This window comes from Taudactylus pleione, unplaced genomic scaffold (genome assembly GCF_031769625.1).
Source record: "Taudactylus pleione unplaced genomic scaffold, aTauple2 ptg000133l, whole genome shotgun sequence".
Taxonomy (NCBI): Eukaryota; Metazoa; Chordata; class Amphibia; order Anura; family Myobatrachidae; genus Taudactylus; species Taudactylus pleione.
In genome coordinates, this window is record NW_028284535.1 from 2,018,236 (window position 1) to 2,043,829 (window position 25,594).

A 25,594-nucleotide genomic window follows, 5' to 3' on the forward strand; every position below is an offset into this window, starting at 1 on the left:
CACCCACATACGCCTCATTCTGTCACTCAAAATAGCAGGCATTCGCTATATTGCGAGCACATGAATTTCGGCCGCACTGACTGGTTCGCGCATGCGTATAACGATCCGTACGCATGCGCAGATGTGCGAACATCGCTCGGAACGAGCGTACTGCCGCTAGCGAGTGGCTCTGAATGAGGGCCATAACTTCTTGCAATAACTTTGAGGTGGGCGAGATCGGATGGGACACGTTTTGCACTGGCAGAAAGTTGCACAATTAATTAATTAACAAATTAATTAATAGGTAAAAAAATTGTATTCAACAATGGGGGGTGGTTGTAATGTCATAGCACTTTGATGTGACGTTTCCGCTTGCAGAATGCCCCTCTCAGGTTTTTTCTCTCCTTTATGAGCACTTCTAGCTTGTGGGGGCATAGAGTAGGTGCACAGCTTGATGTGTGCTGGGATGGCCATCTAGGCACAGGGGTCTAGGCACAGGGGTGTAATATGAAATCATCTTGTGCTGCACAGTTAGGACCTGATGCATAGTTGAATGTATGTCCACATGCAGAGCATATCTTTGGTGCATACACAACTACAGGCAATATATATACAGTATTCCCCACGCATTTCACTCACATCTATACTTAAGAGTGAAGAGGCATAACTGGGCTGTAACAATGTATTCTCATGGAAGCAAAGTTAAGTGAGGACATGTGTCACTGTGACTACAGGCTTTTCAGAGGTTGGTACGCCTGTTACCAGCCGTATCTTTCCATTTAATATAGGATGATGCACGTGCGCACTAATGAGATTCACTACGGATCACAACAATAGGGATTCCGCACGCAGTCTCACTGCGATAGTATGCTAATCCATTGCGATCGCTATGCCATCGCAGCACTACACGGGGACGCCCACTTTACCGTACACACATCCGTAATACTTAGCAAGACAGCGAAACCATCGGTACAATCGAGTACCATCGCAGCCTCACACACACTTGCACAAGCTCTGACCTTACTCAGGAATTGCTAACTTCATCACACGCTATGAATCCTCTGGCTGCGTATGGCATCGCAGTGGGTAATTTATGCATACCCATGCATCGGCATTCTAACGTACTGTATGCCTGCGTTTTGCCGACCACCCCCCGTCACCACCCACAAACGGCACTTCCTGTCAATCACTCTGCGATGGGTCTAGTTCGCACGCGCGCAAGGCGATGCATGCGCAGAACGCAACGATTGGCCAATTGCGTGCGTAATCGCAGTTGCGATCGGTAGTGAATCAGGCCCAAAGTGTACGGATAGGCGGTAGACACATCACAAGATGTATACAACTCCAAGTACCGGTGAATATATGCATTCATTTCCGTACAGATAAATATGCCCAATATCCAATGGATTCTGCTCCAGGCACCCGGCGTGTTTCATTAATGACCTCCATTTTATTAGCTGAATCCATGTAAAGCCTGTTAAATTGCTATAAACAAGTTGTATTGAAGAGTAAACAGTTGGGAAGCCGGCGGACGCAATGCCAACCGCCGGCTTCCCGACTGCTTAATCCCGGCAAGGGTTAAATGACAGGCATTGAAATCTTAACGCCTGTAATTTTACCTACGCCGGGAGACCGTCGCCTGGCATACCGATCGAAGGGATGCCGGGCATGGACAGCCGCCGGGGGGGGGGGAGGGTAGGTTTAGGGCTCCTGGGGGGGACTTAGGGTTAGGCACCCCCCCGGGAGGTTAAGGTCAGGCTAGGGAAAGGGGGAGTTAGGTTTAGGCACTTAGAGGGGGGATTAGGGTGAGGCACTTGGGGTGGAGTTTAGGGTTAGGCACTCCTAAGGGAGGGTTAGGGTTAGGCTGTAGAATAGGTTAGTTTATACTTACCTTCCGACGTTCGGGATTTCCACCTGTGTCGGGCTGCTGCTGCCAGGATTTGTGGCCGGCGGTAAATCATACTGATCCGTATTGAAGTACTCAATGACTAGTATTTATGAGCCCTGACTAATATTCATGATGTATTGGTTCCTAATTAATTCATAATCTACATTCTCATAAATATTAATTTAGCCCCAAAATGGTGTATTACAATAATAATAATAATAATAATAATAATAATAAAACCTAATCAGCCTGGACGCTATTATTACCCTTGTTTTATTAAGTAAGAACTTCACACAGCTTACTGTATTCTGTTTTTCTGCTGATAGCATTAAAAGACATTTTAATAAATGTTGCAGGTCAGCTTTTAAACAAAAAAAGGAACGGTCCCTGTATATATTTATTCCTAACATGCTGCAAAACTCATACAGTATGTCTGACTTTAGAACTGTCACTCACTAATTACTTTGCACTTCCTCCAGAACAAATAAACTTTATTTTTCTATTGACGTCACAAATTCCCAACCAATAATGAGCAGTTGGCTGTGACAGGTGATTATCATTCCTCATTATTGGTCTGTCCGGCATCTGTTTAACTCATCTGTTTACAATTACAATTGCTCACTAGTCATCCACCGCCCATGTTTACGGCGCAGGAATCCCCACTACAATTTACACACCCTGCGTCCAAACTCATTCCGTGTCCCCCTGGAATAAACATCGGGACACATTACCCAGCGCAACGCAGACGTAAAACATCGGCCAACTGTGTGCGGCATCAACACAACTCAATTTCAATGTCTGACAGTCTGATTAGATTGTAAACTCTCCAGAACAGGAATCTCTTTCCCATTGTATTGCATTGTCTGAAGTTTTAATGCCGTCTAATCTATTTGTCATGCATGCTCAAATAAGCGTATATAAGTATATATATAAACATATGCATACATAGAAATTCTACACCAGTAATCTCATCAATACATGTAGAATCCATATAAAATAACACATACACATATGTAAACTCCAGATTAATATGCACACACAGATAATTTACACATATATAAACATATACAAACATATAATGTAGAATGTAAGCTCCTTTAGAATGTAAGCTCTAGCGAGCAGGGCTCTCTACCCTCATGTGCTACTCCTTACTTCATTTTCATCTACTTCTTACTCCCCACTAGGGCACCTAACACTTGGGACCTCATTCAGACCCGCTTGCGAGATCACAAGCGGGTCGATGTTTGGCTATGTGCACGCGCAGCGGGCGCACTGCGCGTGCGCAAGCCCCGGAGCAAGAGAGAAATTCTCTTGCTCCAGGGCTCACTACAAAAGGGGCGGCTGTCGATGTTGGTCGACAGCTCGACCCGTTTTGTAGGCGTGGCGGGGGGGTGGATTCACGAACGGAGGCGTTCCCAAGCGAACGCCTGCCGTTTGTGGGCGGCCCCACTGACATCACCAGTGATGTCAGTGGGAGAGCTTCCGGCTCTATTAGAGGCGAAAGCTCTCTGGGGCTTGCAGCAGATGAGACCCTACCACAAGGGTCTCGTCGCAAGCCGCGATGGTCTTGACCATCACGACCATCATCCTGGCCACTCGTTAAAGCTGTGGGTGGTAACCCACAGCCTAGCGAGCGGCCAGGAGGCTGGATCATTTTTTAGATGCAGCCGCCCTCATTCAGAGCGAGCGCTCGCATTTTGCGAGCGGCTCTGAACGAGGTCCTTGGTTGCTTATGCCATGCTGTTTATGTGGGTGTTATGCTTATTTGGGTGTTCTGGTCACCAATGAATCAATGTATATTATCCATGCCCTTGTCCTGCATTGTATTGTACTGTTAGTCACTTTTTTGGTTATGTACTTTATAAAGCGCTGTGGAGCACTTGTGGCGCCATATAAATAAATGATAATAATAATATAAACTGTACATTAATAATCACATACATGCAGGTAATGTCTATGTATATAAACATATACACGCACACTCACTCCACATCACTGACCATACACATACGTCCGTATTCTCTCTCATGCAAATACATTTCAGGGGAAGGAATTCTTACGAAATTTGGGGTGACTTGTTTTTCAAATATCTGGACTTTTTCTTCGTCCTGAGTGCATAAATCCTGGCACCGGATAAAACCGGGCGGGAGTAGTAGTTGCAAGGTGAGGGAGACCAGCAGCAGACAGGTACCAGATCCAAGACTCCCCATGGATTCAGGAAGTAAAGTTCATGGCTGTCTTATCCCACTTGTATGCAGAGATCAGGCTCCATGCTGGGGCACACGGTCATATCCTTTGACCGGCCAGGTGACATTTTTTCGCTTGTCTCCTGCATGTCGTCTCCATCCAGCTGTCACCCTGCTAAGTTATAGGAGCTTATTTTTGTCGCCTGTGAGTTAGCACCTCCTGATGGCTCGGTCACCTCCCTCTCTGTAGTTTTCTTCCACCCACTCTGTGCTTCTCAGCCTTTTTCATGCATTTGTTCAGTGTTCAGTGGATTTCCTGGCAACCGGCCTCTCCCAGAGATGACTCTTACCTGCCTGTGACAGAACTACGCCCACAGTTCAGGGGCTCCGAGGCAGCAGTATAGAACCGCTGTGACTCAGGACACTGCACAGCTCTACTGGTGTCTCCAGATTCCTCTCCTGTGTAACCATTGTAGAGCCTGCGTGGCAGGGAGTACGGATTGTCAGCTCCACTGGAGCAGGGACTGATGTGGATGATAATGATTCTCTGTAATGCAGTTGCGTAATATGTGCGCTCTGTATAAATAACTGTTAAAAAAGTAAATAGTTAGAAACATTTCAAGGTTTATGGTGCACACTGCTGGGACATTACAGGGTGAAGAGTCTCTAGGGTTATAGATACATTATACAGGAAGCAGCTACAAACCTTAAAGTGGAACTGCACCTATAAAGTGAATTCTTGTTTTAAATTCAATAATTTTTTATTGTTTTATTGGTTTTAAAGTTACATAAAGTATACTGAAATTATACATATATAATATGGCAGATATGAGAGAACATATGCAACATACAGTCAGAGGTGTATCTAGTGATCCAAGAGCCCCTGGCAATGTAATGGACTGGCACCCCCCCCCCTATGCAGTGCCCCCAATAGTAATCCCCTAGTAGTAATCCCCCCTATGCTGCATTGCCCCCAGTAGTAGCCCCCCTATACAGTGCTGCCAGTAGTAGCCCCCCCTGTACAGTGCTGCCAGTAGTAGCCCCCCCTGTACAGTGCCCACAGTAGTAGTCCCCCCTATACAGTGCCCCCAGTAGTGGCCATCCACCCCCTAAATTGCCCCCAGTATTGGCCACCCCTATACAGTGCCCCCAGTAGTGGCCACCCACCCCCTGAATTGCCCCCAGTAGTGGCCACTCCTATACAGTGCCACCCAGGAGCAGGCACCCCCCCCATAAAGTGCCCCCAGTAGCGGCAACCCCCTGTAGTGCCAGACTTATATACACACAAAGAACAAAAAAAAATTAAACTTACCTGATCCCCGCTCCTGACGCGACCGCCGCTGTCTGCTCTGAGTCCCGGCCGCTTTTCTCCTGCATGGGAGAGACGTCATGACGTATGACGTCTCTCCCATCACATGCTGCGGGGGGAGCCGGAACATGGAGCTCATTAGCCGGCTCCCTCGACGGACGACGCAGCAGCAAATGAGAGTCTGTATGACTCTCATTAGCTGGCTGCTATTACAAACACACAGCCGCCGCAGGTGGATATGTGTTTGTAAACGGTGTAGGGTAGACCACTATCACTGCGGTCTGCCCTACACTTGTGGGGCCGGGGGACTTGTCCACCCCTTGGCTACTGGTGGCACTGCCGGGTGGCGCCCCCTCTTTGGTTGGCGCCCCTGGCGAGTGCCATCCTGGCCAATGGGTAGATACACCCCTGCTTACAGTATATAGAGGCATAGGATAGTGTACAAACATGACAATATATAAAAAAACAGGATATACAATAGGGATCTGTATGAAATACTGCAGTTGAAATCCCGACTCCGGAAGACCGGCAAGAGAAGATCCCGACAGGTAAGTATTTTACTATTACTAACCCTACCACCCTCCCTAACCCCCCCTTAGGGGTGCCTATCCCTAACCTCCCCCCCCAAGTCTCCCAGGAGAGTGCCTAACCCTAACCTCCCCCCGGGGGTGCCTAACCCTATCACCCCCCTTACCCTGGCCTAACCCTCCCGGGGGGTGCCTAACACTAAGCCCCCCAGGAGCCCCTAACCTTAGCCCACCCCCCCTGCGGCTGTCCGCGCCAGCTGCCTGGTTCACCTTTGCTCGGTGTGCTGGGCGTCGGACTCCCGGCGCAGGGATAATGATAGGCATCGGGATTTCGATGCCTATCATTAAACCCCTGCCGGGATTAGACAATTGGGAAGCCGGCGGTCGGCATTTCGACTGTCGGCTTCCTGACTGTATCCCATACAATATAGTCCACATCATATGTGCAGAAGATAGGAAGGACCCAAAGGCACCTTTCGGGCTCATGTAGCCGGACGATAGTACACAAATATCCCATCGTGTCTAGACATATCAATTGTATATCAAAACATTATAAAATAGCAAATATAAACAAACTTCCACATCTGCCCGGATATCAAAACTACTGCAAAGAAAAAAGGGAAATAAAAAATAAACTAAAAAAACAAACCTCCCCTTAACCCTCCACCATGTATGACCTAACCCCAACCTAGGTACACCTGGATTCCTAACCCCCCCCCCCATCCTACACTAAACTGCTCCAAAACCGCCCTTGCATCCACGTAAATAAAAGATAAGAAAACCCATGTAACTGACGAGAGCAATAGACCAATGACCCTAAGCTAGGTTCAGCCCAGCTCTCCCACATTCTAAGGAAGTGATGTTTCATCCATATAGAATACTTGGGGACCTATTCATTAAAACATAATTATCACATGTGATAATTATGGTTTGAACTCGCTGAGAGTTCAAACACAGTTTAGGAGACATTCATTATGCCTCCTGCCCTAAACTATCACTTCCGAAAATCTGCTGTTTCTACGAAGCAGTCTTTCATAAGTGAGAAACTTTTCCCTGCCTGCACAGCTCGAAGACAGCACCTGATTTACGCTTCAAAAAGACACACCACCTAAATGTATCAACCTCCAATAGAGGAAATGATGAAACAATTTATCAACAGAATACTGTAGGCTCCGTTTAGGGATACGTAGATAAAAGTTCCTCTATATAGAAGCATATGATTTGCTTTAGCTGAAATAAAGAGAGTTTCTATTTCTCCTTCCACATATAGGTAGTCTGTGTGATTAGCACTAATAGTATTAGGGCCTGATTCAGAGCCGGACGCAATTAGCGCTCGCTCGTCCTGAAAATAGAGGTGGATATTCAAATGAACCGTTCGCTGTTTGCGGTCTGTTCACGCCTCTAGGTCTGAACGAGCGAACAAAACTTGCGGTAGTTTTTTGGGAAACTACGCCCCCTGGCCGCTCGCATCCTACGTCATGTCCGCTATTTATTAGATTAATCGAGTACATCGACCAGGGTATGAACTGCTCGCTATTCTTGTGGTCGGTTTTTGCTACCACAATTTTGCGAGCAGTTCTGGCTATAAAATAACCCAGTGACGTGGTCAATGACGCTGCTGTTTTAATTATGCACACCCTTAAAACGCCCGTTTTGACCTTTAAGCACGCCTGCGTTCTGATTTCCACTCCGTTTTCAAGCACCTTCCCCTGTTACCACCCACATACGCCTCCTCCTGTCACTCAAATTAGCAGGCATTCGCTATTTTGCGAGCACATGAATTTCGACCACACTGACTGGTTCGCACATGCGTATAACGATCCGTAAGCATGCGCAGTTGGGCAAACATCGCTCGGAGGGAACGAGCTGCCGCTTACGAGTGGCTCTGAATCAGGCCCTTAGACCCACATCCAGATGAGTTGGATTGCAGAGCTTGTTGGCAAAAAAGTTTTCCTATCCTGTTTAAGACTAAATAGCCAGCAGCACGATTGTGAGTATTATGTGTCCCGGTATATTTACCCAGCCTCCTCCCGACAGATCACATAGGGGAATATTGGTCCGGTCTTTGGGCCTGATTCAGAGCCGCTCGTAAGCGGGCGCTCGTTCGCTATGAGCGTTGTTCGCACAACTGCGCATGCATATGGGTCGTAATGCGCATGCGCAAACCAGTCATTGCGGCCGGAAATCGTGTGCTTGAAAAACAGCGAGGGGCTGCCAATTTGATTGACAGAATGTACTGTTTGTGGGTGGTAACAGGGGAAGGTGCTTAAAACGGGGGAGTGGAGATCTGAACACAGGCATGCCAAACGGTAAAAAGGGCGTTTTATGGGAGTGCATAATTAGTAAAGGAGCGTCATGGACCACGTCACTTGGTTGTCTTTTAGCCTGAACTGCTCGCAGCGATAGCGGTAGGAAAAACCTACCACAAGCACCGCGAGTAGTTCTGATGCCTTTCTATGTACCCGATTAATCTAATAAATACCGGAGATGACGTGTGATGTGAACGGCAAAGGGGCGTCTTTACAAAATAGCGAGCGCATTTTTCGTTCGCTCGCTCAGACATAGAGGCGTCAACAAACCGCAAAGAGCGAGCGCTCAATTTAAATAGCCGGCCCCTTTTTTGGAACGACCGTCCGCAAATAGCGTCCGGCTCTGAATCAGGCCCTTTATCCTCTGTTACACTGGAACTGGTGCACGGCCTTTACACGCTGTGGCTGAAGTTTAAAATCCTCAGGCAGCACTAAAAGTCAGTAAGCCGTCCTTACAAGTAGGTTTAAATGATGCTTGTTCTATTTAGCACCCGGGTCTATTAGTGCATTCCAGAAGACTCTGTAATCAGGGATGTAGTCTGGAACCCGACGGTCTAAATGCCGACCGCCGGCTTCCAGACTGCTTTATCCCGACTAGGGACAAATGACAGGCGTCTAAATGTAGACGCCTGTAATTTGCCCGACGTCGGGAGACCGGCACCCCAATCGAGCGGATGCCGGCACCGCAACTGACAGCCGCAGGGGGTGGGGGGAAGAGTTAGTTTTAGGGCTCCCGGGGGGGACTTAGGGTTAGACACCCCCCGGGAGGTTAGGGTTAGGCACCCCCCGCCCCCTGGGGACTTAGGTTTAGGCAGCGGGGAAGGGGGGTTAGGTTTAGGCACTTAGAGGGGGGGTTAGGGTTAGGCACTTAGAGGGGGGGTTAGGGTTAAGCACCCCTAAGGAGGGTTAGGGGGTTAGGTTAGTAAATACTTACCTTTAGGACGATCTGGATTTCCTCCTTTGTCGGGCAGCCGCTGTCGGGAATTGAACCGCTGGCCATGCGCCTGGCGGTAATACATATCACACCCAGTAATCAGTATCACGGTAGTGTATCAAAAAGAAGTGTCCATCCTTAACATGTTTCTCTGTCAAAATGTACTCACAGGTTCTTCAGAAGGTGAAAAGTAAGTGATGATGAATAGGCCCCAGGGCCGGATTAACGGGGGGGGGGGCGACAGGGGCGATCATCCCTGGGCCCCCACACCTGAAGGGCCCCCACACCCATCGGGGTTAAAGTTACCCAGAGGAGACGGAACCAACCAGTTCCGTCTCCTCCGGCCAACCTAACCCCGGCGCCACAGGGAGGCACCATTTGCCAGACGACCGCTGAGATTGTAACCAGCGGCCACCCATCTCCCTCCCCGCATTGGCAGCCGGAGCTCCGGCCTCTGGCTCACGCAGTGCACTATGGGAGAGACTTCATGACGTCTCTCCCATGGTGTAGAGGAGCAGCCACACGGACTGGATGTGGACGGCAGCAAGGAGCGGGACTTAAGGTAAGTATTTGCTTTTTTTTTTCTTTAGTGCAAGTGGCTTTTGTACTGGGGGTATTACTCCTGGGGGCATTACTCGGGGGGGGCATTACTCCTGGGGGCATTACTCAGGGGGGCACCACTTCTGGGGGTATTACTATTGGGGGCTCAGCCTCTACTTGAAGGTGGGGCATTACTACTGGGGCACTACTACAGAGGGAGCATTACTATTAGGGGCACTAATACAGGGGCATTACTACTGGGGGCATTATACAGAGGATACTACTACAGGGGGCATTACTACTGGGGCCACTACCACAGGGGGCATGACTACTGGGGGCATGACTACTGGGGGCACGACTACTGGGGGCATTACTATTGGGCACACACAGGGCGCATGACTACTGGGGGGCATTACTATTTTGGGCACAACTACAGTGGTATTGCTACCGGGGGTATTTATACAGGTGGCATTACTATTGGGTACACTACCAAAGGGGACATAACTCAAGGGGCACTACTAATGGGAGAATTGCATAGGGGGCACCACTCCTGGGGGCACTACTAGTGGGTGCACTGCATAAAGGGCACCACTACTGAGGTCCCCATTGTGCATACCCCCAGTTCGTCACATTTAATAGGGGCCCCCACATGTTTGTTGCCCAGGGGCCCCAACAGACCTTAATATGGCCCTGAAAGGCCCCAAAGTGTGGTAGCAATACATTCTGTAAGCTCCCTGCCATCCGAGAATACACAAAAAGGATCATGGAGTACTTTAAGGTTAAAACCTGGTACTTCAATTCGTCTGGTAAAAATGATCTTAGAAAGAGCCACAGCCAAATTGAGACATCCAATAACTGAGAGGGCATCAGACTCAGAAGTAGGCATAATCCTTGGACAGGATAAATCCAAAAACTGCGGATAGCATCTACAGAACTCTGGGGCTTATTCATCATACCTAAAAATTATCTGGAGGTAATTAGGTTTAGAACTCGCATGGAGTTCTACCTAATTACCGGAGGGATTCATCATTCCTCCTCCCTATAACTATCTATTCCGAAAAGCTGTCATTTTTGCGATGACAGATAGTTATCTCTATCTACACTAACTTACAGCAGCTTGAATCAGTTTGGAAGCCGACGGTCGAAATCCCGACCGCCGGCTTCCAGACGTTCTAATCCCGGCGTGGTACTAATGACAGGCGTCTAAATCTAGACGCCTGTCATTAACCAGATGCCAGAAGACCGACGCCCGGCATCCCGATTGAAAGTGATGCTGGGTGCGGACAGCCGCGGGGAGGGGGGGGAGGGTTAGGTTTAGGGCTCCCGGGGGGGACTTAGGGTTAGGCACCCCCCTGGGAGGTTAGGGTTAGGCTAGGAGAAGGGAGGGCTAGGGTTAGGAACCCCCCCGGGGGACTTAGGTGTAGGCTGCGGAGATGGGGGGGTTAGGTTTAGGCACTGGGGGGAATGTTAGGGTTAGGGGGGAGGTTAGGTTAGTTAATACTTACCTTGGGACAATCGGGATTTTCAGCCATGCATCCGGCGGTAATTCATACTGATTGCGTAGTATTAGTTAGGCAAACATCTATTCAACAGTTAAGTCTCCCACTCTCAGGGCCCCTTTTTATTAACGAAGCTTAATACCAGCTGCATATTTTGTTTAGTATCGCAGTGATACAAACGAAAATACCACTGGTATTCATCATTACTGTTAAACCTTCTATCGGATGAGGTGTTGTCATGTGTGCAAACCACTTATCATACTAACATAAAATAAAGACACTGAGACGTGGATTTGGCAGATAACTTGATGGCGATTTATTGGAGAAATTAATATTATTTATTAATTCTTAAATTAATTAAGGATGTATGGTGGCAAAGAAAGGACGGCCAGAAATCAGCCAGATCTGCTATGCCCACACACAAACAACAAAAGACATAGCAGGCGTAGATCGCCCAGAGTGCATACACATAACCATGTAAACCATGTCAAACACAAAAGGTAACGCTCACCCTCTAACTTGACTACCCACCCGTTTAGGTGATGATACTGCCCCCCGTTAGGTTGGTACAGCCAACTACCAGTCAACGAAGGGAACGCCCTTAACTCATAATTGCACCTGGACTGGTGAACTGCCGTTCTTTCCCGCCACAGCAAGGTTCAGCTTATAGAACCGCCGCACCGCCACCATACCAAGTACTACCCCAATAACGCCAACTCCTCAAAAAGATCCCCAATAAACAATGACACACCCTCCTCTGTTAAATGAACTCCATCAGGTCTATACATATAACTAAATCGAAATTGAATGTTATTATGGTAAATGAAACGGCCATAATTGGCCATCACAAATTTGGCAACTGCGAAATTAAGTTTCTTCCTAGCTTCGTCATTAGCAGGAAAACTCCTAACCCCACGCCAGACCTGTCGAGGTACAATGCAAGACCAAATTAATTTACACAAGGGCCAGGCCGATAGCACCCTCGCCAAATCGTTGACAATATCAACTCGTAATTCTACAGTGGACCTCTGCCCTAAGTCGTTGCCTCCTAAATAAGCCACCAAAATACGTGGCCTACCAAAAAGCCTTGCATACTCTAACAGTTTAGGACAAAAGGAATGCCATCTCATACCTCTGGAACCTATCCAACGGACCCTAGCTGAATATTCAAAAATTGGAGCTTGATCTGAACTCAAACCTAGCAGCCCAGAAAATATATGAGTGGCCTATAACCCAAATGTCCTGCGTGTCAAAGAGCAATCCTAAAGGTGGAGGAAAGCAGTAAATAAAAAATTAGTAATTGTCATAAAACAATAAAATTTTATGGTGTATTAGTGAGATCTGATAGAACATAAGTGAGTATCTGCCAAAAAGAAAAATTTTCTATTGGTCGCCGACTTTACTATTTGAAGTGGCTGAGACAAACAGAAGACACAAAGGGGAAGAATGGGTGGGGGGGAATTGGGAAAAAACAGGTGAACTCGGCAAGAGGTAAAATAAAAACCTGCTGAGGGATGGACTATGGCCTAATTAAATGATTGAGAATAGCCGAATTGAATCCGTCAGTTCAGGTAAAAATTGTAAAATCCCTCAAGACTCCCATTGCCAGCAATGGCGAGTAGCTAATCCCGAGTAGGACGGACAGGGGTAACAGACAAGACAGGACAGTACATGAGACAAGACAAAAACCAGGCAAGCATAAAATATAAACGTAACCGGAACAGACTGTGAAATGACTTTAAACAAAGGGCCTTCATGCCTAGGTCGAATGTAACCTTTATAACTATCCGATTTCCAATGTCCTAGGGCCTTAATTTCTGATGCCGAGAAACCCGCAGCTGCCGCCGAAGTTGCGGCTCCGATCAGAAACGAGTGTGTACCAAAATCTTGAGGCGGGAGGCCTAAAACTGATACACACCTCTTCAAAAACCAACCAAACTGGTATTTGGTAAGCGGAGTCCTGTCCATATGCATGAGTCATGAACCAGGAACATCCGGCCGCAATAACTCATACCGCATAGCTAGTGCCACGGGGCAGATCTGTTCATCCCTAGATGGACCCAACGAGATCCACCTACCCCTACCAGTCTGGTCGGTCTTCGACTGCCGAATCCTACAGAGAACAGACCTCTCACTGACCAGGATATCCGAGAGGAGCATGGCGGCATCAACCCATTTGGATGATGCCACCAGCTCCGATACCCTCAAGGTGCCGTGAAAAGCCTCCGAAAACACCACTTGAATCAGGACCGCCTCATACGCAGTAAGAGCCACTCCGAGAACCGCCCCTAATACTGCCGGAAGCAGATGAGCGTCCACAGGTCTCCTACGGTCAGCTACTGGCCGGGAGACCCGTGCCCAACCCTTTAAAGCCTTCACTATCAGAAAACTTTTAGTAAAGTCAGGTTGGCCCTTCAATTTACAATAAAATGCAATGCCCCCCAAAGAGCGCGCAACAGAAGCCCTGGATCTGCCAGCCAAACGGAGACTCCAAATAAAAGAAAGCATCGAACGATGCTGACTCTTACCTGCCTGTTTGCTGCTACGGGAATAATCTTCCCATTCATTCCATGCCTGCCGATATGCTCGCAACGTGGAGGGGGCTAAAGACTGTTCTGCTTAGCCCTCCATGCCGGCTCGATCACCTGCCAAACATAAGAGGGGCAAAGCACAACGTCAGCACCAGGGCCACAGATCGGGACCTAGCCCACTGGAAACGTGATAACGCATCGTCTATCTCATTCTCCACCCCAGGAACGTGTCTTGCCTTAAACATGATGTTACAGCGCAAACATGTGAGCACAGCTGCGCTAGCAAGCGCAAAACCAGCAGGGAAGCCGCATGTTGCTGATTGTATCGCATGGACCATGCCCAGGTTGTCACACCTGATAATGATGCTGCGATTGCGTAACCATTCCCCCCAGATTTCCAAGGAAACCATTATGGGAAAGAGTTTGAGAAGGAGTAAGTCCTTAGTCAAACCCTTTCCCACCCATTCTTCCAGCCAACGGCCAACGCACCAGGAGCCATCAAGGTAACATCCGAACCCCGTGGTGCCTGCTGCGTCGGTGAACAGCTGCAGCTGCAAATTGTCAGCGGCTGGAGACATCCACAACCGAACGCCATTAAAATCCCGAAGAAACGAGACCCAGACAGAGAGGTCCTGCTTAATCTCTGAGGATAAACGTAGCAAATGTCTCGGTTAGTGACACCAGCCGTGGCCCTTTCCAATTTACGTGAAAAAGCTCTGCCCATTGGAATTACTTTACAGGCCCAGGAGGGATTGCGCCTGCCGCAGGGTAATTCTACTGGAAGCCGTGCATTCCGCTATGGCATTACTTGACAGGCTTATCGAGAGGAATGCGACAAGAACCCACCGAGGTACAGATCTCGATACCCAGGAATGACAAGGGGAAGGGCCCTCCGTTTTGTCCACAGCAACGGGAACTCCAAATGAAAAAACAGCGCTCGTAAAGAAAACAAAAGATAACTGCATCTGCCTGAACCGGAAGGGCCGACACACAGAAAGTCATCGAGATAGTGGGCTATTCCATGACTACCGCAAAAATTAAATAAATAAATTCCGCGCACCAGTGTAGGAAGGTGCTAAAATGCTCGAAAAACGCACAGGACACAGAACACCCCATAGGCAAGCATTTGTCTATGCAATATCCGTTGTCCAAGCTAAAAACCCATAAACTGGAATGACTCTGGGTGCAAAGGAAGTAGACGAAAAGCTGACTCAACATCTATCTTAGCCATCAGTGCGCCCGGACCATAACACCTAATGACGTCCAAAGCATCGTCAAAAGACTGGTACACCACCGAGGAAACCTCAACTGGTATGGCATAATTTACTGACGAGCCTGGCGGATAAGACAGATGTTGCATGAGCCCTTATTTTCCTGGAATTTTCTTGGGAACCACTCCCACCGGGGAATTCACAAGATCCCTAATGGGGGTTCTGCAAAAGGCCCAGCAATGCACCTGCGCTAACCTCGCCAGCCACTTTTTCCCTAAGAATGTGAGGCAATTCAAAGGCAGACTTCAAATTTCTAGGCGAATATGTGTCGACATCCCTGCAAATAGGTAAACGAAAACCAAAACTGAAGCCTTTTAACGAAAATTCTGCGTCCTGCAGAACCGGGTACCAACTCAACCATTTTGCTATCGCTGTGACACGGACAGGGGATGGAACTTTACTTAGCACTTGTGCCTTTTGCTGGCTGTGCAGGCTGCTGCTGGGCACCCCCCTTGAAACACTTGGCAACTGGGTGATTGCCACCACATCGCAAGCAGAGGTGACGAAAACGACATTTTAATGTGGAATTATTAAAGGCGAAGCATTTTCCCCAGACGCCTGCTGTTAGCCCTGACGAACTGAACTAGCTGCTTTGCACGCGTTGTACCCCTCATAGGCAGGACGCGAAGGCTGCGTGACCTCCAGCAATGTATATTTGTCGAAGGAGGAGCATAGCTGAGAATGGAGCTTCCCGGTGATAGCTGCTTGGGGCAGTGATTGCAATAATAAGCTGTGCACCCTGTAGAAATTCACTGTAGCACATGTATTCTGTCTATTTTGTAAGTTAAATGCTCAGAATACAGTATATAATACAATCTCCTCTATTGGCTGGTAATAATGATTCAAAGGAGATAAAAGCTAGATCTTAGGTGCTATAGATAAATAAAGCAGTGTCAAAGCCATTACCCCTTACTGTCATATAACGCATCACTAAAGCATTCTATTCCCCCAATGATACCTCAATGCCCAGCATAATACTGACACTGTTTGCTGCAACTGTTTTCTACCATTAAGAGGGCATAATCAGCACTTAGACCATCTATAAAATACATCATACGAATGTACTGAATGATATAATTCTGGCATATACAGGACCAGCAAACACAGTAAGTAATTATATGTAGAAGTAGAGCCATCCTGTGAGCTGAATCTTTTTATTTCATGTGCCGGCTCCTTTACAGATCATATGAGCAAGTTGGGGAATCTGGGAGAGGGCAGAAAAAGAAACCATGCACTGTCCTGGACACAGATGCACAGATTGGTCCCCCTATGTACTGGATGGTGTATTATCCAGTATTAATAATTGATCCAATAGGTGATCCATATCAGTGCACCACTACAGTGCATGTTTTCCAGATCTAGTTGGTGCACAACAATATTCATTACTGGCTTTTTAACTTTTTCTACTGGCTGACACATTTAAAAGATCAACAGGGACTGTAGTGCTAGTTATTTCATTTGTGACACTGAGGGGATCCTAAAAAACATGCAACTTTAGTATTATATGCTATTTCTATTGTAGTCATCATGGTGTGGGCTGAGGGGGGGTTCAGGCAAGGCACTCATAAACCCCTCCTGCATTTGCCTATGGTGCTGGCCATTGCAGCCACAAAGATAATATTGACCAGGGGCATTAAGGACTAAAGGGAAGCACCCCTCCCCCACACTGGCACACCTTCCACAAAGCTGCTGCAGCCTGAGGGGGGATAGAACTATCAATAGGGGAACCACACCTGCAGCTCCTAATAACATGGGGACACTGTGGAGCCAGGGACCAGGGTCTGGGGAGGCTCATTACTAGGCAGGACATAGCTACACCCACCCCCAGCAGAACAAGAAATCAGAAAAGACACTGATTGAGGACAGAAAGGAAAAGTAAAAGCAATGATATGAAGTAAATGAAAAGAGACTAAATACAATAAGGAAAAGGAGGAGAGAAGAAGAGAAGAAGGAGAAGCACTAAGAGAGTTTTATTAAGGAAAATGACAACTGACAAAATGCACTTCCCTGTCCTGGAGCAATCTGGAACCAAGACGCTTTGGCCCTCACTTCTAGCCCCTTATATAATGTCTCTATTGAAAACCCGCCCCTGCTAACGATAGGCTAACTCTAAACAGTAATTTGCATACATGCCGGCCCCCATCCTAGAGGTTTAACACACCTCTTTTCTTATGCAATCTTTCGGTTTCACATCTCACCGGCGAGGTCCTACTTGTTGGCGAGCTCCTCTGCTCACTTGTTGCAGCAACGGGCTTCTGTGTAATGCGCATGCTCCACGGTCCATCTGATCATGTGCATGGCACTTTAACCCGGCAGTGCCTGGAGGGTTTCACTGAAGCCAGAAAGGCAGAGCTGGGTCCCCATTGCGGGAAATGGGGACCGCGTCGCTCTTTCCATTTTAAGATGGCGAGAGTGATAATGTGACAAACAGTGGAATCTTAGATTACCGCTGTTTGTTGAATACAGAAAGGATGACATAACTCCTTTAGCGAGTGCTATAAAGGGGTTATCCATCGTTGTTAAATGGGGCCCTCAGTTTGCAAGTTAACAGAGTTCTCTCTACTGCACTAAAGTCTGTCTCAATCACAGTGTTTGAATCAACTGTTATAGACAACATTAACTTGATTGAAGAGTCGCCTGATGCTGTTCATCCAGCTGGATGAGTCTTACGTTGGCCCCCTCTGCGGCTTCCTCCACCTGGTGCCACGCTCTCCTTTGCAGCTGCTACATGGGTGCCTCTCTCTGCAGTTCTGCTCTCCAGTGGTAGTTCCAATATGGTCCCTCTCCCAGGCAGGACTGACCATGCGACTGCAGTCAGTGTCCTGGTTTCTGCTTCTGTCTACTGCTCTGGGGACACTGGGCCTGATTCAGAGCCGCTCACTCTGACAGAGGACTCGCTCTGAATCGGGGCCAGGCTTTTTTTTTTTTGGAGCGGCCACTTGGCCGCTCGCATAGCTGTGCGTGACCACCCACTGCTATAGCGAGCGGCCATGATGATGGTCGCGATGGTCAAGACCATCGCGACCATCGGACTTGCGACGAGACCCTTGTGGTAGGGTCTCGTTCATCACAAGCCCCAGAGAGCTTTCGGCTCTAACAGAGCCGGAAGCTCTCCACTGACATCACTTCTCATGGGAAAGCCTCCGTTTGGGCAGCCACCCCCCCGGCCCGCCCACCAAACGGGGTGAGCTGTCACTCAACATCGACAGCTCGCCCCCTTTGGTGCGAGACCCGGAGCGTCAGAGTGCCCGTTGCTAGCCGGGTCTCCGTTGTGCTCATGCGCTGTGGGCCACCATCGACCTGGTTGCGAGCGCTCCGCGCTTGCAACTGGGTCTGAATCAGGCCCCCTGTTTGGCACCAAGGCAGGGCCTTTTATAGCCCCTAGGCCTGATTCAGACCCGCTCGCGAGCGCTGAGCGCTCGCAAGCGAGTCGATGGTGCCCTAGTGCGCATGCGCACGATGGAGGGAGCTCCGTCATGCGCATGCACGAGACCCGCGTAGCGACGGCCAGCCGTTGCTATGGGTCTCGCACCAAAGGGGGCGTGCTGTCGATGGTGAGTGACAGCACACCCCCTTTGGTGGGCGTGCCAGGGGCGTTGCTGCCCAGATTGAGGCGTTCCCATGGGAACGCCGACCGTCTGTGTCCGGCCCCACTGACATCACTAGTGATGTCAGTGGGAGTGCTTTTGGCTCTGATAGAGCCAAAAGCACTCCTGGGCTTGCGGCAGCAAGACCCTACCGCAGGGTCTCGTCGCAAACCCGATGGTCGCGATGGTCTTGACCATGGCGACCATCTTTTCGGCCGCTCGCATAAGCTGTGGGTGGTAACCCACAGCTATGCGAGCGGCCAGGAGGCCGCTCCAATTTTAGGTAGGAGGGCCCTGATTCAGAGCGAGCGCTCTGGTCAGAGCGTCTGACTCTGAATCAGGGGGAAGCAATCAGGAAGCCGACTGCCTAAATACCGGCAGCCAGCCGGTCCATGCTGGGTGCCGCCATCTTTGGTGAGCCCATCCACACTCAGCCACTGTGTATTCCCTGATCTTAAAGTGCTATGCGGACAAGGGTTCTCAACATAAATCAATTCAAAGAATTTAACTAAGGTACATTGGAATAGGAGGAAAATATACAATCATTAAGCTTCACTTTATGGGGGGGGGGGGTGCCCTAGTGTAGCTACGATTAGGGAGCGTTTTGCCAGCTCTCCTGCATATATCCTTTAAAATATCCTGTTTTTCCTGGCTGTTTCTCCAGGATTTTATAGTGTGATACTTCGATCGGGATGCCGGGCGCCGGTCTCCCGGCGTCGGTAAAATGACAGGCGTCTAGATTTAGACGCCTGTCATTTAACCCTCGCCGGGATAAAAAAAGTCGGGAAGCCGGCTGTCGGGATTACGTCCGCCGACTTCCCGTCTGCATACCAATACTACTACTAAGGATTATTTGTACAGTTTACTTACAAATTCTACTACAGAAGAGAACCTGCTGGAAGCCTGTAACTTCCTATTGCCTTCTGAGTCCATTAGTATATGTGAACTTATTCGGGCTGCATTCAGAGCTAGTCAGGATATATCACGTGTTACAAGCTACATTCAGAGTACAACTGTGTCTATGGATTTGTCCAAGCTGCACTCAGACAGAGTTTATCTTTGCCATTGACTGAAACAAACTGTCAGCTAAGGGACATCAGAGTATTGTATTTGTCTAACAGCCAATATTGGGGGCGGGGATTCAATTCAGCGCGATGCTTAATAACTCTGGGAGGGAGCTCACGGAGCTATTCAATCACTGAGAGAGTATGCTAATCAATAGCGATCGCAATGCAGCAGCAGCACTACATAAGGATGCCCACTTCACCTACACGCACATCCATAAAGGTTAGAAAGACTTCAAAAACATCGGTACAATCAAGTACCATCGGACCCATACACAAAGTTAAGGCATTGTCAGACCTCACTCAGGAATTGCTAACTTCAGCGCACGCTATGAGGCCTCAGACTGGGTATGGTATTGCAGTGGATAATTTATGCACTCACCTGCAAGAGCGTTGAAATGCACTGGCACGCCTGCGTTCGGCCAACCACCCCCCCTTCACCACCCCCAATCGGTACTTCCTGTCAATCACTCTGTGATCGGTCTGCGTACTCACTGCGATCGCAGTCCCAGGGCCGGCTCTAGGGGTGTTCGACCAGTGCGGTCGAACAGGGCCACCACCCATAGAGGGCAAGAGTGGCGGCATGCATTAGATGAGCGAAGTGGACGGGCGGGAGTGTGAGGGGAGAGAAGGTCAGAAATGTATGTGGGGGAGGATTTAGTGAGGGCTTTGTAGGCGAGTGTAAGAACCTTGAATTGGCATCTGAAGGGGAAGGGGAGCCAGTGTAGGGCTTGAAGGAGAGGGGAAGCAGATGTAGAATGTCTGGAGAGGAAGATGAGCCGAGCAGCAGCAGTGAGAACTGATTGTAGTGGAGAGATGAGGGAGACTGGGAGGCTAGCTAGGAGAAGGTTGCAGTAGTCCAATCTGGAGATGACCAGTGAGTGGATGAGAGTTTTAGTGGCATCCTGGGTGAGGAAGGGTCTAATTCTGGAGATATTTTTTAGGTGGAGACGGCAGGACTGCAAGAGGTGCTGAATGTGTGGTTTAAATGAGAGGGAGGAGTCTAGGATAACTCCAAGGCAGCGCACTTTGGGGCTAGAGGAGATAGTTGTGCCATCAATAGATAATGAAATTGTGGGAAGTAAGGTAATGGAAGAGGGTGGGAAGATGATCAGCTCAGTCTTAGACATGTTAACTTTAAGAAAGCGCTGGGACATCCATGAAGAGACAGCAGAGAGACAATTGGAGATACGGGTAAGGAGCGAGGGGGAGAGGTCAGGGGTGGAGAGGTAAATTTGAGTATCATCAGCATAGAGATGATATTGGAGATCAAAGGAGTTAATGAGTTCACCTAAAGAGGATGTGTATAGGGAGAAAAGGAGAGGTCCAAGAACAGAACCTTGGGGAACTCTTACTGTTAGTGGAAGTGGGAAGAGGAGTCATGAGAGGACACAGAGAAGGAATGATCAAGAAGGTAGGAGGAAAGCCAGGAGAGGGCAGTGCCACGTAAACCAAGAGAGTGAAGGATTTGCAGGAGGAGAGGTTGGTCTACAGTGTCAAATGCAGCAGAGAGGTCAAGGAGAATGAGCAGAGAGTAGTGGCCCTTGGATTTAGCAGTAAGGAGGTCATTGCTGACTTTCGTGAGGGCAGTTTCAGTGGAGTGGAGAGAACGGAAGCCAGATTGAAATGAGTCAAGGAGGGAGTGGGAGGAAAGGAAGGTGGTAAGGCGGTTGTAAACAATATGCTCAAGTAATTTGGAAGCAAAAGGGAGAAGAGAGATAGGTTGGTAGTTGGAAAGTATATTAGGATCAAGGGTAGGTTTTTTAAGAATGGGGGAGACAAGGGCATGTTTGAATTCAGAAGGGACAGTGCCAGATGATAGGGAGAGATTAAGTAGGTGAGCAAGAAGGGAACAGGCAGAAGGAGACAGGTAACAGAGGAGATGGGAAGGGACAGGGTCAAGAGGGGAGGTGCAATGAGGGGAGGACCTGATTAGGCCCATGACTTCCTCTCCAGAAACAGGGGAGAAGGATGTCAGGGTTGGTGAGGCATAATTGGAGGGGTGGTTAGGGAAAGGAGGGGGAGGAGTGCTGAGGGTCTGATGGGATATGATGTCCTTACATATGGAGTCAATTTTAGATGTAAAGTAGGTGGCAAAGTCAAGGGCGGAGAGTGAGGAGGGGAAGGGCAGAGGAGGGAGTTGAAAGTGGCAAAGAGACGCCGGGGGTTTGAGGACTGGGAGGAGATGAGGTTCTTGAAATATGTTTGTTTGGAGAGGGACAGGGCAGCACTGTAGGATGAGAGAATAAATTTGAAATGGAGGAAGTCAGCCTTAGAGCGTGATTTTCTCCACTGAGGCTCGCCATTTCTTGAACACTTTTGCAGGTACCTGGTGAATTTGGAATGCCAGGGTTGTGGTGTGGACCTGCGAGGGTGAGTAGTTGTTGTCGGAGCAACAGAGTCAAGAGCAGAAGTAAGGGAGGAATTGTACAGGGAAGTAGCTTGTTCAGGACAGGAGAGAGAAAGGATAGGGGAGAGAAGAGAGTCTAGCAGGGAGGAAAAAGCAACAGTGTCAATAGCCTCAAAGTTCCGCTTAGTAATGGTGGCCTTAGGAGGTAAAGGAGGGGAAGGAGAGAGGGATAGGTTAAAAGAGAGAAAGTTATGATCAGAGAGGGGGAATGGAGAATTGGAGTAATCACAAATATCACAACGGTGAGTAAAGACCAAATCAAGTGAGTGCCCACTCACATGGGAGGGTGATGAGGTCCATTGGGTGAGACCAAATGAAGAAGTGAGGGTAAGGAGTTTAGCTGCAGAGGGTTCTGTGGGTAGGTCAATAGGAATATTAAGATCACCTAGGATAATGGAGGGAAGATCTGAGGAGAGAAAGTGAGGAAGCCAGGAAGCAAAGTTGTCAAGGAATTTGGAGGGCGAGCCAGGGGGACGGTAAATGACAGCTACTCTGATGTTTACTGGTTGGAAGAGGCGTATAGCATGAACCTCAAATGTTGGGAATGTAAGGGATGGTTCAGAGGGTATTAGCTGGTAGGAATAATTGGTGGATAGAAGGACCCCAACACCACCACCATGGCAACCCCCAGTTCGGGGTGTGTGGGAGAAGGCGAGGCCCCCAGAGGATAGAGCAGCAGGAGAAGTGGGTCAGAGGGTGAGATCCAGGTTTCAGTAATGGCTAGGAGATTCAGGGAGTTGGAGATTAAAAGGTCATGAATGGGGACCAGTTTATTACAGACTGACCTGGCATTCCAGAGGGCACGGGATAGAGAGACAGTGTTTGTGGGGGAGATGTGAATAAGATTATCCGGGTTGCTATAACGTGGAGGTAAGATAAATTTGGAGGACCGATATGAATAGAGGTTAGTGATGGTGCGGTCACCTGAGCTAGAGAGGGAACCTGTAGGAGGTGGGCAGGGGGGGAGATATGGATGGCAGTGGGGTGAAGTGACAGGGAGAGGAGTGTAGGAGGAGGGCTTGGTGGTAAGATAGTAGGATGGAGGGGGGTAGAACAGGAAGAAAGTGGAGTAATGGGAAGGGAGGGGAGAGTAGGCAGACAGAGGAGGGGGAGAAGAGGAGGAGGAGGGGGAAGAGATAAGGGGGAAAGGATAAAGGTGGAAGCAGGGGGCAGAACAGAGGATAAGGTAGAGACTGATTGAAGGAGAGAGTTAAAGAAATCTTTGCCATGGTGTTTTAGAATTAAAGAAGAGGAATGATTTTTTGAAATGTAAATGAAATATGAGTGCAAGAGATTTGTAGAAATGCAAGTGAAAGAATAGTGATGGTAAATATGTATGTTGATAAACAAGTTTGTTATTGAGAGGACTAAAAGTGTGGATGTAATGTGTGCAGAATTTGAATAATAACGCAGATTTTAAGCAGATAGAGGATGTGAGGCTAGGCAAGAGAGCTAAGATAAAGGACAGTGGGCCTGATTCTGACCCGGTCGCAAGCGCTGTGCGCTCGCAACCGGGTTGATGGTGGGCCAGTGCGCATGCGCACGACGGAGTCGGCTCCGTCGTGCGCATGCGCGAGACCCGGATAGCGACGGGCAATCCATCGCTCCGGGTCTCGTACCAAAGGGGGCGTGCTGTCGATGTTGAGTGACAGCACGCCCCCTTTGGTGGGCGGGCCGGGGGGAGTGGCTGCCCAAACGGAGGCGTTCCCATGTGAACGCCTCCGTTTGGGGCCGGCCCCACTGACATCACGAGTGATGTCAGTGGGAGAGATTTCGGCTCTGTTATAACCACAAGGGTCTCGTCGCAAGCCCGATGGTCGCGATGGTCTTGACCATCGCGACCATCTTCCTGGCCGCTCGCTATAGCTGTGGGTTGTCACCCACAGCTATGCGAGCGGCCAGGAGGCCGTTCCAAAAAAAAAAAAGAACGGCACAGATTCAGAGCGAGCGCTCTGTCAGAGCGTCCGACTCTGAATCAGGGCCTGTGTTTCAAAGAGGAAAGATGTAAACTGACATGGGGACAAGGACAATAAGCATTGAGATGTATGAGAGTATCAGAAAGCCAGCATTATTAATAGCAATAGAACTGTTGTTTTCAAATGGCACTTCCAGTCAATCACTCTGCGATGGGTCTGCATAGCCGCTGCGATCTCAGTCCCGTATGCAGTGGCCGGTTCGCGCATGCGCACTGTGATGCATACGCATTCCCAGTACGCAACAATCGGCCGATTGCGTGCATCTTAGCAACTGCGAGCCTTGCTAAATCAGGCCTATTGTGCATTAGTCACAACGAGAGAGGGGTGATAGGGAACAGAATTACCTAACAGCAAATGAATACTATAGAACACACCTTTAAAGGTAATTTAAAAAATGTCTGCATCAATCAAAAAACATTAACCCTAAGGCTAACACCATCATGCATGACGCACGTTGTCCCCAAAAGGGACAATGTGACCTTTTTGTTAAATGTTTACAAACAGGGAGCAGGACCGAGTGGCAATAATACTAAGACACTTTGCCAGGGCCACTAGTGGGATCTGAGGGCCTGATTCAGACCCGCTCGCTAAGATGCATACTCTCGCTGCTGCCGATGGTATGCAGTGTGTAGGCATCGCAGTGTGCATGCGCATACCTTAGCGAAAGTTCATAGTGCATTCGCTCGCTGCGCATAGACAGCCCAGCAGAGTGAGTGACAGGGGAAGCAGTTTGTAGGTGGTAACAGGGGCTGGCCATTAAAAACGGGGGAGTGGAGGTGCAAACGCAGGCGTGCCTGAGCATCTCAGCGGCGTTTTAGAGGTGTGCATAATTATAAGACAGCATCATAGTACACGTCGCCTGGTTGTTTTTACACTGAAGTGCTTGCAGTGCTTGCGGCAGGGTATGGTCAACCACAAGCACTGCGATATCATCCGATGTACCGATGGCTGCATACACTTCCTGGACATGACGTGCACAAGTGGGCATCTTAAAACAGGCTGGTGGGTGTCTGCATACACTATGTGATTGCTCTCTAAGAAATACTGGGCGTGCTATTGCATTGCTGTGTAATAGTACTGCTTACGCAATTTGCATACACCGTGCGAGCAATCGCATCTAGCGAGCGGCTCTGAATCAGGCCCTGAGATTCCACTACTAGAATTGTGAACGTGGACAAAGTCGTTTCAGTTCATCTCCTTTGTGTCCCATGTACCAAAATCAAACTTTTAGTTTTGCCTGTTCAGCTCTTCGTGAAAAGTCAGTGGGGGTGTAATTGGAAATGCAGCTACTATAGTTAGTAAGGCCTGGGCTTGCCTGGGGGCCCCAGAGCCAACCATGGAGGCCGAGCAATGCCCCCTATCAGAAGACTTTTTCTGAGTGGGTGTGGCCATGCTCCAAAAGTTGGCCACGCCCACTCTATAGCACCAGGGCCCTCAAGATGTCTCCGTGGCCCTGCATTTGTCTCACCACATATTTATGTGGATTTGTTTCACAATTTTATTGTTAATTTGGAGAAGTAAAAAGGTTTGATAACAAATTTATTGGACTTTGATTTACTGACATCCATTTTCTTCATCTCCTCA

General features: G+C 48.7%; 1 protein-coding gene across 2 annotated transcripts in view; it reads right to left on the reverse strand.

Moving 5' to 3' along the window:
* The window catches only part of IL17RE (interleukin 17 receptor E), an 81,220-nt gene extending 76,413 nt beyond the window's left edge, over nt 1-4,807 (reverse strand). Inside the window, exon 1 of one of the 2 annotated variants that reach the window (XM_088473240.1) lies at nt 3,928-4,807. In XM_088473240.1, the coding sequence (XP_088329366.1) occupies nt 3,928-4,077 (150 nt within the window). In that variant the 5' untranslated portion in view covers nt 4,078-4,807. The remainder of the gene's footprint in view (nt 1-3,927) is intronic. The other variant, XM_088473241.1, reaches the window with a different exon arrangement.
* Between the last annotated feature and the right edge of the window lie 20,787 nt (nt 4,808-25,594).